Below are 16,784 nucleotides of genomic sequence, written 5' to 3' on the forward strand. Positions count from 1 at the left end.
TTCATGGCCAGTTGTGAATGAAAAGGAATGGTAATGATTCAGGATTTCTCTACCCCTCTATGCGTAGTAAAAATCCTTCTTCCAAATACCAACTTAAGAAAAATCTTCAATCATACTAAGTTCTGTTACTGTAATAAATATTAAGTATCTCAGGAACCACTTAATTATATACTGAAATTCGTTTTTTAAAAATTGAACTTAATTATTTTAAAAATATTTAAATTTTGTTTGGAAAATAATAATAAATTACTAATACATATAATCTTATTTTAATTAAATAAAAGGTATTGTAAATAATTTATTACAAATAAAATTTAAAAAAAGCGACATAACTTAATAATAGAGACAAGCTTTGCAAAAAAAATAAAAATTTTATCATTTAATTTCCTAAATAAAATTTAATTTTATGATGAAACATAATTTATATGTGACTTATTTTTTGGTATTAGAAAAAGCTCATAATTTTTAATTTTAGTAGATTAAAAAGATATTACGGAAACATAAATATCTATTATAAAACCAGTTTGCCGTAGGAAAAACAATAATTCCACAAAAAATATTTAAAAGTTACATATATTTTAAATTTATTTAATTATTTTTTTTCATAAACATTTTTGGACCTTAAAATATATATATATATAAAAGGATTAAATACATATATTTTATCATAAAATAACAATTATAATATTTTATAGGCCATGTAGAGTATAACCATTGTTTTAAATCAATCGTATATTCAAGGTTATATAACCAGGGGATGGGAAGAGGCATAAAGGAGATAGATAAAGGAGAACCCCTTTTTCAGTCTCTAATATTATTCAAATGACGATGACACATTTATAACTACTCTTTCCAATTTCAAATACCTTCTAGTATCATATCCCCTTCCTCTCATAAAATAATTCCCCCACCCCATGTTAATTCATAGTCTATGTGCCTAGTAATTCTATGTTGCGCGTTCATTGGCAAAAATGACATCGCCAAGGGAAAGTCAAAGAATGTGCTCAACGCGTCTTATTGAGGAAAATATTTTTTAAGGCAAGGGATCGCTTTTCGAGCATCATAAAATTTAAATATATATTTATGCACCGATTAGGCATTAGCGACCACTGATTAAAATTGATTAATATATATGAATTTTCGTTTTCTATTTAGGAATTAATCCCATGATTAAGATATAAAAATCTGCGATCTATTGGTTTTCAGAAGAATGACGACAAAGACCAAGCTTGATACAAGGCCCTCCAACATGAATTCTATTATGTATAAAATAATTAACATATACATTTCAGTATTTTTTTGAGAATGTTTGCATCCTATATTAAAAAAATTTTTATTACGAAAAACCAGAATCAAAAGAAAAATTTATATATCATTATGGGTATCATTACCTCTCAGGGTCTTTCCCCATTTACATTTCTTATAATCATTATTCAATTCCCGAGAATATTCATGAAAGTATTTTTAGAGGAAAATAAGGGCCCCTTCTTTTTACTATTTTTTAACAATAAAATAATAAAAAAATAATATAAACCTTTGAAATTAGGTTTTTAAACAGTGTCTACATGACAGAAAATTTGCTGTGTGCAAACACCTTCTACAAAATGTAACCAAAAAAATTTTCCAATCATTAAACTCTTATAAAACGACGTCAATAAAAAAAATTCTTTCGAATGTTATTTATAAAATATATGTATCAACCAGTTCTAAGATTTACTTCATTTAAATTATATATCATAATTAGTGTTGTTAAACGGCTTGAGCCGATTTTTTAAAACGGCTAACTCAATATTTTATATTTTAGCCAGGAAAATATTGCCTAGGCCTCGAGATTTCGAGAATATATGTTTAAACCTTTGTTCCTTTTATGACCAAAATCTACAGGCGTGGGTAATATTTTTCTGGATGAAATATTGAGTTAGCCGTTTTTAAAAATTGGCTCAAAACGAGCCGTTTAACAACACTAATCATAATAATAGTTATAGTTATAGTATGTATATATATGTATACATGGAATAATTTTTGATTAATTTTAATAAATATAAATTAGCCCATTAAAATTTTCTTATGATATACTATATTTGCATTTAATTCCTTCATGCTCCTCTCCATTTAAGTTTGGTCCATTTGTGTTACAGGGTAAAATTAAATAACCCCTTAACTAATAATTAATAACGTCTAGTTTTAATATTTTAAAATATTTTGGTGATAAAAAAAAGTTATATATTTATATTTGGTATATAAATCTAAAATTCTTTGGCATTAAAAATTCACTTTTTGTATAATTTTTTATTATTGAGTTTTTGAACTCCAAAATTTTTTTTCAAGTTTTATATAAAAAAAACAATAATGCCATTATGAACCGACTTTAAATATTATAATATATATTTTTAAAAACTTTTCAAATTAATATTATTTATTAAATTACTCAGCAATATAAATAAATATATATTTTTCTTGGATTCTAAAATAATTTCTAAATAAACTCTCTTAAATCTCTTTTATTTAGTATTTATAACTCTTTTAATGTCAAAATTTAATCTCCGTACTATGTCCTCTTTCGATGATATCAGAATCTCAGAGGACCCTTCCCTTCATCATCGAAATTCTCTCTCCAAAAAAGCGAGTTCATTGAAACAAGAGAGTGCAACAATTCTGAAAAATTCTTTTTACACAGGTCAGAATTCATTCTAGAAGTGTAACTCAAATGTTTTTGATTTTCTCTGTAATGTATAATGTTAATTTTAATAAGATCTTTAAAAATATAATTTAAATAATATATAAAGTAAACAAATAAATTATATAGGATATACATATCCTCAAATTTTACTCACCCCAAAAAATTATAAATCATTTAAATAAGGAATTTTTTTGATATATTGGGCCTTAAAAAATAATTTTTATATTTGTATGAATAATCAGAGCATTATTTGATTTGATTCGAAAATATTCGTTTAAATATTTTCAAAAATGAAATAATCAGAGATAATATCATATATTTTTTGAATAAATTTGTAAAAAATTTTCAGTTTAACTTAAAATATATATCATTCATAAATATTAAAACTTAAATTTTTTTAAAATTTTATGTTTAAATTTGATCAAAACCGCCTTTAATCTTCAAAGATTTAAAGATTTTTGCTCAAAAGATTTTTTTTCAAACTCTGGAAAAATTAGAATTTTAGAATTTAAATAAAATTTTAAGTATTTTTTTATTTAAATCTAAAAGTGATTTATGGATGTGTAAATAAAATTAAAAAAAATAAAATGTTCCATAAGTAACATGTTAAAATACTTACAAATAATTTTAAACATTTAAATAAGTTTTAATATTAGGAATAGTTTCAAATATTCATGATAAATTTTGAATAATACTAAAAATTTCAAATACAATTTTGAATCATTCGATTAAATATTAATGAATAAAAAATGATTTGACGATTAATGTATTTTATTTATTTGTATTCGTTATAAACGAATCGATCAAAATCCCACCGAATATAACAAATTATAACGAATAATTTGGTTTAGGTATAAACAGAATAATTGGGAATTTACTAATCAATTATCAATAATATTCTCTTCTTATATAAGATTAAAATGAAGAATATGGCGAATTTACTAATAAATAAAATATTATGATTTCAGACTTAAATAATTATATCAGCTTATATTAAAAATTAGGTCTTGTGGGAAATATAGGCTAAGGCAAAGTAGTACATATTTGTATTTCACTGAACTGGTCCTATTAGTTTATTATTATATAATAAAATTCGATATATTTGTTAACGGGCATAATTATCTATCCTAAAATCATAGTTTTATTATTTATTAATTTAACATCATATATTTATGGCCATTTCCAAAAAGAAGGTTTTTTTCAGAGCGGTTTTTGAAGCATGTTTTCTTCGGAGGTAAGGTTACTGTTTTTTTTAAATATTAAATATAAAAAAATTTAATTCGGAAAATATATAAGATTGGTGTTATTTAGAAAAGAATTTGTGGCAAAAACATTTATAAATTCATCCACTCAAACCCATTGTGGGGCATCTGGATCACACTTTTTGGCATAATATTTAAAATATAAAATTTTAAATTATAACCTTAGACTTAGCTCAAATACTATCTTAATCAACGCTGTTTTTTAATTATATTGTGAACTTCTAATTACAACCTACAATTAGTAAAAGAATTTAATAGGGGAAATGTGCCATAAATGCCATGTTAGACTGGCCACCATCCTTTAACTTTTTATCTATTGACCGATTTCTACCAAAATTGGTGAAAATGTGTATATTTATGATATGTACCTTGCCTAAGTTCATTTATTGAATAGAGAAATCCAATAAAAATATATTTTATATAAACTGCTTTCTCTTTCTAAAAAAATCAGGTTACACATATTTTTGATTGATGAAAAAATTACTAATTTAGATAACTGATATTTTATATAAATATTATCCTTAGGGATTTAGCATTATTCACACAAAAAATTAGACTTTAAAAGTTTTATTTAATTAACATATAAAGGCTCTTAATAATAATAGAAAGGTTAGTATTGTCTGGCCATATATTGATTTGCCACAATTCGCACATCCACATATTCATATTGAAATAAAACGCCAAACAACATTTGGTGAAATTTCAAATGATGAACAAACTTAAGAATGTTTAGCAAAAAGATAATTACCATTATATAAATGATAATAAATTGAGATATTAATAATTAAATTAGTGTATAATTAATTTTTAATAAAAGTAAAAAATGTAGAAATATTAACATATATCTTCTACAAGTATTTCATATTGTATTATTTCATATTTATAATAAAATTCTTAAAAAATATATTATGGCCAGTTAACACATAGTATATGGTGATCTACATCGGGCTTAATTTTTCAAGCCCAGCCCGAAATTTTTTTGAAAAAGTATTGCCGGCCTGGCCCGAATCCGAAATTTAAAAAAGTTTTGTCTGCCCGACCCGAAATTTTTTCAAAAGAAATTGACTGGCCCGACTAGAATTTATTAAATATATAAATTCATTTTTATAATTACTCAAAATAAAAGATATATGTTCTATGGCGTTTAGTTTTTACAACTAAAATCAAATATTTTTATTTTACATAAAAAATTGAACATAAAATTGTTAAGTTGAGATATATTTATAAAAAAATTTTAAAACCTCCTACTTTTGCAGATCTCTGATTATTGACTGGCCAGAACAACTTTCGACATAACCCTCAGCTAGCTCATGAACTATTTTAGATAGAACTTTGATTCATATTTTATTTTAAAGATTAATAATTAGGCTACACATTGATGTAAAATATATTTGGTCTAATACCTTTTTTTCAAAAAAGCAAAAACATGGCCATTCAACATTTCACCTACTTATTTCATTTTCATGTGGAATTGACCATTTAAAAAATAAAAATAGAGGCACAAAAAAATATAAGAGTTGAGATTTCTTTCACCTTTAGCGAATCTCAAAACAAAGAATGAAATTTTGTAGTATTATTTTTAGTTCAAAGCAATAATGGAACGATAGATTCAGTTATAAAAATATAAAAATTTTGTTAATAGTCAACCTCTATATATTTTGGAAGACCTTTAACATCAAAGCAGGTGTAAATTGCAAAATATGATAGATTAATTTATAAATTTTAATTTGCACCTTTTAATTATAAAAGGGATCTTCCCATCCTAGTAATTATAAATTACTATTACACCTAACCTTAATATAATTTTTTTTTTTAGATTTTTTTAAAAAATCGTTCATACGGGTTTTTGATATAAATTATATAACTCTTTGCCTTGTATTTTATTTTATATTCCTATATAACAATTATTTTGATTTATAACTTTAAAAAGAAAAGAAAAAACGTCAGAAGATAAGGCTTAATTAATTGGAATTATTTTCTCTCGTTCTTTACACAAACCACTTATTATATATTATGGTCTTCTAACTTTGAAAAAAATAATTACTATGTGTATTTTGATTTTACATGATATATTTTTTTTGGTGTTATAACCTTATATAGTCACAAATTGATGACACATCAATTAAATTAATTGAAAAAAAAAATGTATATAAGTATACCACTAAAAAAAAAATTTTTAATCTAATTTTAAGCATTGAAAAACAATTATTTTTTATATTTTATTTTAGTATATCACGGAATAAGTGAATAGAGAAATAAAAAGATTTTAGAAAATTGCTAACGCGATTTTTTTTTTGTTTTAAAAATAAAAGAAGTCCAAAAAATAATAATAAAAAAAAATTTGGTTTCTTTCGAGATTACCACTTTAATCTATATGCCTCCTTTGCTTTTAATTGAATTTATATTAATTAAAAAAAATATATTATGAGTCAAATTATATGACTATTAAATATAATTCCCAAATGATTGTTCATACATTATCGATATTTCAGTTGTTAAAAGGGTGGCAGGGTCAACCCCCCTCCCAGGATGGTCAGAGTTACTCAGGAAAACTGATTAACTATTGTGTATTCATAAAAAATTTCCAAAGCCATTAGAAAAACTGTTCTCTAAAGAGACCATATACAGAATTTGGCTAAAATTTATTAATTTCTAAAAAACATATACTTTGTAGCCAGTTTTCCTCAATTATATTATTTTATTCAAATTAAAGTTATATAATTATTAATTTAGATTTGCTTCCGTATAACAACGATGGCCCTAACGGGCATAGTACAAAGATCACGGAATTATTTTTGAAACAAATTTTTGACCTAGTCATAAACTACATCAATTACGAAAATAACAGGGATTCTAAGGTTTTGGATTTTACCAAACCCGAGGATTTGATGAAACTGATTGATTTCAACATTCCAGATGGTTCCACAAATAACGAAGATACTAGTAAGAAGGGCAAAAAACATATTAAAAGTTTGTCGGATGTGATAGAGCTCTGCAACTTAGTACTTAAATATCAAGTTAAAACAGGTAACCTAATTTAATATTAATTATTACTCATCCTTCTTGATAACATATAGGCGGTGTTAATTTTGTATAAGGTAGGGGGTCATTTTTATAAAATTCAAATTAAGAGTATTATAACGTAAGAGACGTCACATACCTTTTTATTTATTCAGTGGATGCTTAAGTAACTAAATTTTTTAATTATAGGGTACTCATTTAAAAAATGGTCTAGATAAGCTAATTTCAAAATTTGATATAATAAATGCTGCTGTTTAATCAATTTTAGGGGTGCTTTTGAAAATACTTTAGGAACATATAATCATTTTAAATTATTTTTTCGGTAAAATATAATTATCCAAAATTATAAACAGATTTCTATTTATAAATTATAAATGCAATCTCTTTACATAAACAACAAGTTATAACGATAAAGTATTCAGCTATAATAATAAGCCCAAAATATGATATATATATTTATGCTATCATTTTATAAGGGCATCCCCGGTTCTACAATCAATTAACAAGTGGATTAGATATCTTAAGTTTAGCCGGAGAGATTTTAACCGCCGTGACTAATTCCAACATGTAACAACTCATTTTTATATAATTTTATGTTTAGTTTTAATAGCATTTAAATTCTTTAATAGGTATATTCGTATTTTTATACATTTATAATTTTATGTTATATCAGTTGATTACCAACTATTTTCTCGCATAATTATTAGTCATTTGTAAAAAGAAATTGACTACGTTTTTCATTTTTTAATATACTTTCCATTCAGGATAGAAGTTGATTTTTAAGAATATGAATATTGTAAATCATTAACTACAAGAAATATCTATAATATCTATATATATTTTTTTTAGGTTCACATACGAGATTTCCCCGGTGTATGTCCTCATGGAACAATTTGTGATTAATAAAATGTGCGAAATCATTGGATTTCATAATGCTGATGGGATATTTTCACCTGGTAAATTGTGTTTATAATTTAATAAAAACTTGATTCACTTATTAAAGGTGGAACTATCTCTAATTTGTATGCTGTGGTATGTGCTAGATACTGGTCTAACCCATCGACTAAGCAACGGGGAAATTTTTCATTGGATAAACGTTTAATTATTTTCACTTCTCAGCACGTAAATATTATTCAACAATTTATATATTTTAAAAATAATATATGAATATAAAACTATCAATCGAATAATGAAGAGCCATTATTCCATCAAAGGAGCTGCGGCGGTGTCAGGAATCGGAACAGATAATCTAATCATCATTGAATGCGATGAAAAGTATAATCTAAATAATTCAGAAAAAATTATAATGAATATAAAAAAATAATCATATTTCAGAGGTCACATGTTGATCAAAGATTTGGAACAAAAAATTATAGAGCATTTGAAAAAAGGGAACCGTCCGTTAATGGTTAACGCTACTTCTGGAACCACGGTTTATGGGAGTTTCGATTTATTAGAACCTATCGGTGATATGTGTCGCAAATACGGTTTATGGTTTCACGTGGACGTAAAAATCATAATACCTTCATTTTTTAATTGCCTTATATTTTTACTAAAAATAAAAATTATTATATTATGATATAATTTATATTCTTTATAGGAAGGATAAGAGTTAAATTTATTTATACATAGGGGGCTCGTTTATGATAATGGCAAATATTGCGATGCCGCTTGAAGCGGTGCAAAATTTAAAACAGAGAAACTTTTACGCGAATTTTTATCAGTGCTAATAGGTTTTATAATCGAAACCAGATGAACATTCGCGAATACTATAGCGCGAATACTATAGCGCGAAGACTCTATCTAGATATCATGTATAGCTAAATATTTTAGCGCGAACATTTTGGGGCGAATACATGACAGCAAAACTTTTATAAAAAAAACGCTAATTTTTTTTTATAACGAAGAAATTATAACAAAACCCAAAATGCGAAGATAATATAGTGGATAAAACTATTTAACAAATTTATTACTACGAAGTTAATATCGTTGAAAACCATAGCGAGGAAGCAATATCGGAATAATTAGTGTCTATTTTATTAAACATTTATTTTAAAAACCATATTAATTATATGTTTTTTAAAAATAAGTTGAAAGATCGATGATATCGCTTTTAAATAATTTTAACCTTAATAAATTGTGATAAGAATTCTTGAGTTTAGAATTGGCTTGAAAAATATATTACATAAATATAATTTATGATGCTACCCTATATATGCTTTTCCTTGAGGTTCTATTTTATAAGAGAGCGCAATAAAAACCCAAGTTTTAAGAATATATTATTTATTGAATTCATTATTTGATCTTTAATGGTGAAAGTCTGGCTGGCGCCAATATTTTGCCATATTACTAATAAGGCAAAATAAGTTATTAGTATTTAGTATTTCACCATTCAGTTTTGCGTCACTAAACTAAAACCGAGTTATATAAAAAGCTAACTATAAACTATAACGTCATGTCTTATAGATTGTATTTATCTGATTTTGAATCGCGATTCAAAAATTAATTGCATCTATAGCATTTTCTGTTTTCATATTAATTTGTGTTTAATAATCTAATCATTTATATTCCGATATTGGGACACTGGACAAGTATCTAGTGTCGTTAAAAAGCTCGATTCGGGTCTATTTTAAAAAAAGATCCAATTAAGATTATAACTAAAATAACATTATGTAAGCCAAATGATTTTGCTCATAGCTGGCAAAAATGCTTGGACATTTATTTACCGAATCTCGATTACATAATAATATTTTAGCTAGAATCTTAATCGGGTCATTTTAAAAAATCTACCCAAACAATACTACAAGTATCAAATCAATTATAAATTCCTTATAATATTGTCTAAATTTTTACATTATAAAAAGCAGAGACCTGCAGGCAGGGACTTATTTTAATTTTTTAAATTTACCCGGGCCGGGCCTGAAAAATCTTTTAAAAAAATATCCGAGGCCTTATATTTTAAAACCAAATATTTGAAATCGCCATTGTTAGCTGTAAAAATCAAAAAAAAAATATTTTATAAAAATCCGGACCATGCCTGAAAATTTTTTATAAAAAATAACCCGGGCTGGCCAGGAAATTATATAAAAAATAACCCGGGCTGGGCCGAAAATTTTTTTAAAAAAAATATCCGGGCCGGGCGGGCCGTACAAATGGTACCTCTGCAGGTCTCTGATAAAAAGGATGAAATATATTTAAAATTAAACAATATGTTAAAGATTACAAGGGATAGTTTTTAAATTTACTTAATTTTACTAATTACTTATCAAATCTGACAGATGGGATTAAAAATAATTTCACTGAGTTGATAATTCTTTATTATACTTTTAAGTTCCCGGAATTTAGAAAAAGGAACAACAATTTACTTGAAGAAATAAGAAATTTGAATAAAATGAGATTCACTTTTCTTAGAAACAATAATGCATTAAATTTTTTTTAAAAAAATAACTTAAAAAATTTTAATAAAATATTCTAAGAAAATCAAAAAATTTTACTTAACAAAAATCGTCGATGATATTTTTTTAAAAAACTTACAAAATAAGTAAAAATTCTTCGTTTTCAGTATTTTTAATCCTGAATTAAGTAAGAAAATTTTTTAAGCATTTCAGATTAAATTATTTTCAAAAATCATGTTATTAAAATGGGGGGGGGGCGTAGTTAGATAAATTTATTGGGGAGGTCACATTTAAGCCAACTTTTTCTAATTTAATTAGCAATAAGTAACGAAATATCCTTAAAACATTTAGTGGTTGTGATTTATGAATTCATGTGGGTAAATTATTATTTATATTGTTTATCTTTTAATAAATATATTATCAGTATATACATTATTTCGTGGTAATGCTTTCTCGATAATGACAACTAAAATACATTCGTTGTAAGAAAAAAAAATTAGTTATAAAGAGCTTGCGATAAAAGTTTTCGTTAAAATGAATTCACGGTTTTGGGTTTCGTTGAAGGGTTTCGCGATATTATCTTAGCTCTTAAATTCCTTCGCAATAAACAAAATTATCGATAAAAGCTTGGCTAAAATTTGTTTCGTAATAAGATTTTTGCCTAAATGACCTGAAACGAAGCTATCGTTTATCTATGAATACGCATAGTTTATGTCTCCACTATAGGCGATGCATTAGTTTTCTCGAACAGATTTAGCCAATTAAAATGTTGGGCAAATTTTTTTTTATATCAGCTTCGATATTTGGTTCTTTTTAAAAAATGTTATAAACGTTTTTTTTGTATTATTCTTATAGGCGTCATGGGGTGGTGGAGCTCTATTGTCACGTAACCACAGAAATTTATTGAAAGGGATAGAAATGTAATTCTTTCCTAATATCTAAATAATTTTCTAATTTTATTTTACAATACAGGGCAGATTCCGTTACTTGGAACCCTCATAAATTAATGGGTGCTTTATTACAATGTTCAGCTTTTCTAATCAAACACAAAGTTTACCAAAAAAAAAAATATTTGATAAAAAAATTTTTTTAACTCAATTTTATTATATTTTGATATTATATTTATACCTGATTGCTAGTCTAGTTATTTGATGTGCTGCATAATAATGAATAATATTATAACATTACTGAAATGATCGAAATTGGATTTTAAGAATAAATTAAGCTCTCAAAAGCTTAATTTATGAATAAAAATTTTGCTGCCAAAAAAATAAAGAAAAATAGGAAATGGCTTTGGATATTTAATTTTAATATGTAATAAGGAGTAAAATATTACCAGAAAAAAAACGAAAATATTCAGGTTTGGACAAATAGCCTAAAAATTAAAATCATTTTTTATTTTAAATAATATGAATAAAATATAGTGGAAAAGATACTCAATTCAAAATCGCCATTATATCGTTTTCTATATATAAATAAACTTAGAAATTTAACGAACGAATAGGAAAAGCTCTGAGTTATCATCTTGAATTGATTTGTATTTTTTAAAATGAAATTGTTACATGTCGTGTTGTTAAAAGGCTCATTTTAAGCCGATTTTTTAAAACGGCTAACTAAATATTTTAGTCAGAAAAAATTATGCCTAAGCCTCGAGATTTCGTTAATATATGTTTAGACCGTTGTTCCTTTAATGAGCAAAATCTTCAGGTTTGCTTAATATTTTCTGGATGGAATATCAAGTTAGCCGTTTTTAAAAATTGGCTCAAAATGAGCCGTTTAACAAAACTAGTTACATGCTTAATTTATAGGGCCTCTTATATGAGTGCAATCAAATGTGTGCAGACTACTTATTTCAAAAGGATAAACCATACGATGTTAATTACGACACCGGGGATAAATCAATTCAATGTGGTAGACATGTAGATGTTTTAAAACTATGGATTATGTGGCAGGCAAAGGTTGAATTCGAATATTTTTTTAAAAAAGATGACAAATGTATAATTAAAATATTTAAAGGGAATGTTTGGATTCGAAAAGCAAATAGATTATCTATGGGATATGACCAAGTAATTAAATTTTTACTAAAGTATAAATTCTTTAATAAAAACAATATGTAGATTTTTTGTGGATGCAATCAAAGATCGAGAAGGTTTCGAATTAATAATTGAAGAAGTACGTACAATTGTTAAAATGTATTAAATGGATAATAATGACTAACATTATATTTTCGCATATTTTGATCTGGTCCGCCAGCTCAGTCTAAAGACTCTAGATATTTAGCCATTAATGCCCATCTTCCTCCCCAGATTACTAAAATATGAAATGAAGATTTGTTAATGTTAACAAAGGGATATCGCCTCTGAGTTATCCCATAGATATTCAATGTGTACCCCCCCCCCTTCTCGTTAGTGGGTTCTTTAGCTGGGCGCGGCCTAGATCTAAAAATTGGTCAGCAGAGTAAAAAGACTGAAGGATCTATTTTAAAAAAATTTTAATCTACTAGTTACAAACAATTTAATTAATAAGACCTGGATATTAAACTTGATGTAGACAAATCTATGAATAATGACTAAACACCAAACAGAAATTCTATTACACGAGAAAATTTTTTTGATAATAGATGGAACTAAGAGAAATTCTATATATATATGGTAATGGGCAAATACTGCAAAAAAAACGAAACCAAATAACAGCTATAAAAACGGAAAAAATCTTAGGAATAAAAATACATCAGAAATAAGACTTGGGGAAAAAAAATAGTGGATAAATGGTTTCAAAATTGATATTTTAAAATTAAAACAACTAAAAGCAATAATATTTAAGGTCATGTATATTATTAAGCTTTTACCATGGTAGAGCACAATTCTCCCGAGACCCGAATAGGGTGGGACTTGACTTGAGCTTAAAAATGTAAAAAATTGGACAAAGGGCTGGGGCATTTATAGAACTTTGTCCCTGAAAATTGTTATTCTTTAGAGGGCATACTTGATCCATAAAATAAAAATAGATCGAACAGGATTGGACCGATATTTCATACTTTCTTACTATCAATTAACTATTATTTTACTTTATAAGCCTGAATGCACAAACGTATGTTTTTGGTATTTGCCTCCATCAATCAGGGATATGAAAGAAAGTGAAGAAAAATATGCCTTACTAGAAAAGGTTTATTTTTAAAGTTGATATTCTAAATTTTTATTTATTAAAGACTTTAGCGATGATGAAATAAGTATAAATTAAAAATTCTGATAGAAAGTGAATGCGTTTAATTTTTAAAAGATTATGTGCAGAACATCTTAATTTATTTAGATCTATCCCTGCCATTTGAATTGATTTAGGAACATTATCTATAATTATAGATTTGATTTCTATTAATTATCTACCAAAAGTGATCTCCAACCTAAACATAATTCTTGCTAAATTATCGGACAATTTTGCATATTCTATATTTAAATGAAAATTCTTCTGTTTATTTTAGTGTCTCTGATTTAAAGAGTGATTGTAATATAACCGTAAAACATTAATATCAATCTATGAGATGTTTTTATATTTAAAAAATTATATTTAAAAAGGAGCTCAAAATTGGTCCTCATTAACTAAATAATGTACCTAAGCAATACATTGCTATAGATGATATGAAAATTGATATCGCGCTTTAATTGCTATTTTAATATATAAAAGTTTGAAATAAAAGGTAAGGAGAGGAAATATAAACTTGAGAAAAAAACTGAGGTCATTTTATGAAGTATAACATAATCTCTAACACTCGACAGGAAAGAAAATTTGGTTCAAAAGAGCAAATTTTATCATAAACCACTCGTATTTTTTAGATTTCCTTAATAATAATCAATATATATTTATATTTATCTATGTCCGTAATGATTTAAGATATTAAATTTATCATTTATATAAATAAATAGGGATTCAGGTCTATGAATACATCTTCCATTTTAATTCATTTATGATTAGTTGACTGACAATTGGTTTAGTTTAAAATTTTTTATATACATTTTTTCTCCATTATTTTTTTTTTGGTTTAGATTAAAACACTGACATCTATCGTGCATAAATATTGATCCAATTTATCAGATCCGATTATTGTTTTTTATAGGTCCGAGTTGGGTATTAATTCTTTTATAAGTCCATGTCTGATCTAAAAAGGTAATGAAAAAATATTGGACTGCAAATAAAAGGTAAGATTTTTCTTCTATGGCAAACCGGAAAAATTATGATCAATATAGGACTCAGAATCTATACTCGGATAAAGAATGTATTGAATTACGTTAGTAACATGAATTTCTTAGATAGAACATTGACCGATAATTTCATTTTCATTTTTTTATCATTTCTTTTATTAGGTTGCCCCAATTATAAAATGTAAGATGATGGAAGATGGAACTATGATGATAGGCTACCAGCCTTTACTCGATAAAGTGAATTTTTTCAGGATGATAATCTCGAATCCGGCCGTAGTAAAAGAAGATTTGATTTTCGTAGTTGAAGAAGTCGAAAGATTAGGGCGAAATATAGTCTTTTAATCTTTATTTGTATATATAATTTTATTTTAATGGTTTATTTATTAATGTTAAGTCAGTCTAACTTAAATAGTTATATTTTATGTCTATTTTTTATTTTATATAAGTCCTTTTTATTAGGGAATGGTTTGCACCCTAAAAATATATAAATTAAATTATATCTAAACTAACCATGACTAAAAATTGGTATATTAATGTCATTTTGTAATAGCCACTAATGCAATAATTTGTATGAAATGGGTATGAACTGCATTACCTTTTATTTTCTTTACCTAATTAAATTTAGATAAATAAAAATTGTAGATTTAAAAAATAATAGTATATTATGTCTTCCTCTATATTGCGCATCTACACAAAATATTTATTAATTTAAATATGTAATCGAAAGTAAATGAATTTAAGCAATAAATACTTAAAATTATCGTAAATATTTATTATTTTCCAAATATATATTATATAAAATAGATTATTTATACACATTATTTTACTAGTAGTTAGGAGAATATATATATATACACTGCACTTTATTATACAATTTACAATTATATTATTACCTTTTATGTAAAGGTTTGTTGTATTTATCAAAATGTTTATATATAACATAAATTATTTAAATGTAAAGATATTGTGGTCTAATCAATAAAATTAAAAGAGTTCAAATCTACATCGTTAATTATTATAAAAAATTTGGAAATGGTTTAATATTTATAACATTGTTTTGTAATTTTTTTGGGAACGAGTGACCCTACCCGGGGACGAGCAAGCCTTTGCTCGGGGCTATTATAAGCTCTGCTTAATTTTCCACATAAATGTTATATATTTTTTATTATTACATAATTAATGATTTAAAGCATAAAAGTAATATATATCATTCATAAACAAAAAAACGAGAAGATTATTCACAATCTCTGTAAATAAAAAAGGTATTAAAATTGCAATAGCTTCTATGTGACCATTTACGAAATTGAAACGTCTTGGTTGCTATGATATCTGTAATAATTTTTTTTTTGCAAACTAATAATTATTTTTCTTATTAATAACATTTTTTCATTTTTTTCTTTTATTTGCTCTCTCCATGACTTTTTTTTTATGGCCTAGATGTTAAATAGCAGAATATTGTTTATTTTTGCTTCCAGGCTTTTTATAAAATGTTGTGCTTAGAAAAATTGATTCAGGGTCAAAATTTTTAGAGGTTGTTTGCTCATTTGATAAGAATGGTTGATTTCAGACTCATCTTATATAATTCTCAATGATATATTATTACTATTATTATTCTCAAAATTAACATTGTTATTATTATCATTAGTTTCCTCATAATTTAAAGTGTTGGGTAAATCATTTAAAAACGTATTATAAATTTCATCATTAATTATAGGATTAAATGGTTAAATTCCACATGATTTAAAAACCATTCTGAACTGTGGAGCACATGCTTTATGTAAAATATCCTTGACTATACCTTGTATATCTTCTTCTTCTTCTTCTTCTTCTTCTCCGTTTTATGGCGATTTCCAGGTTTACCCGGGTAGGCCAGTTTTCCCTCTGATTTTTTTTTCCATTTTTGACGGTCCTGAGCATCAATACTTGTAAGATTCATGCTTCTCATATCCGCCGTTATCACATTTGTCCACGTCATCTTGGGTCTTCCTCTAGATCTTGATCCTCCTACTTCCATCATTGTGCATCTCTTTACCCAGTCGTCTCTTGTCATACGTTCCACATGCCCATACCATCTTAGTCTATTTCGTCGCAATACCATACCAATCATTTCTATACCTAATCTTGCTCGCAGTTCCTTGCTAGTTTTTCTCTCTCTCAGAGATACCCCACACATCCATCTAGCCATCCTCATCTCTGTTCTTTCTAATTTGGCTTCGTGAGTTACTTTCAT

The 16,784-nt window shown here is 25.8% G+C and overlaps 2 protein-coding genes across 2 annotated transcripts; one reads left to right on the top strand and one right to left on the bottom strand.

The window, feature by feature from the left end:
- The first annotated feature begins 2,524 nt into the window (after window positions 1-2,524).
- LOC135929541 (glutamate decarboxylase 1-like) lies at window positions 2,525-14,942 on the top strand. Its single transcript, XM_065466167.1, has 14 exons — window positions 2,525-2,677; window positions 6,676-6,969; window positions 7,440-7,530; window positions 7,813-7,919; window positions 7,967-8,085; window positions 8,159-8,238; window positions 8,299-8,470; window positions 11,214-11,278; window positions 11,331-11,409; window positions 12,167-12,316; window positions 12,375-12,424; window positions 12,476-12,530; window positions 13,434-13,523; window positions 14,717-14,942. Exons 1-14 carry the CDS (start codon window positions 2,527-2,529, stop codon window positions 14,894-14,896), a joined length of 1,683 nt encoding a protein of 560 aa, XP_065322239.1. The 5' UTR covers window positions 2,525-2,526; the 3' UTR covers window positions 14,897-14,942.
- A 1,404-nt stretch (window positions 14,943-16,346) lies between these two features.
- On the bottom strand, window positions 16,347-16,784 carry LOC135930284 (uncharacterized). Its single transcript, XM_065467065.1, has one exon. It carries the CDS (start codon window positions 16,782-16,784, stop codon window positions 16,347-16,349), a length of 438 nt encoding a protein of 145 aa, XP_065323137.1.

This window comes from Gordionus sp. m RMFG-2023, chromosome 5 (assembly GCF_954871325.1).
Source record: "Gordionus sp. m RMFG-2023 chromosome 5, tfGorSpeb1-WG-v2, whole genome shotgun sequence".
NCBI classification, from domain to species: Eukaryota; Metazoa; Nematomorpha; class Gordioida; order Chordodea; family Parachordodidae; genus Gordionus; species Gordionus sp. m RMFG-2023.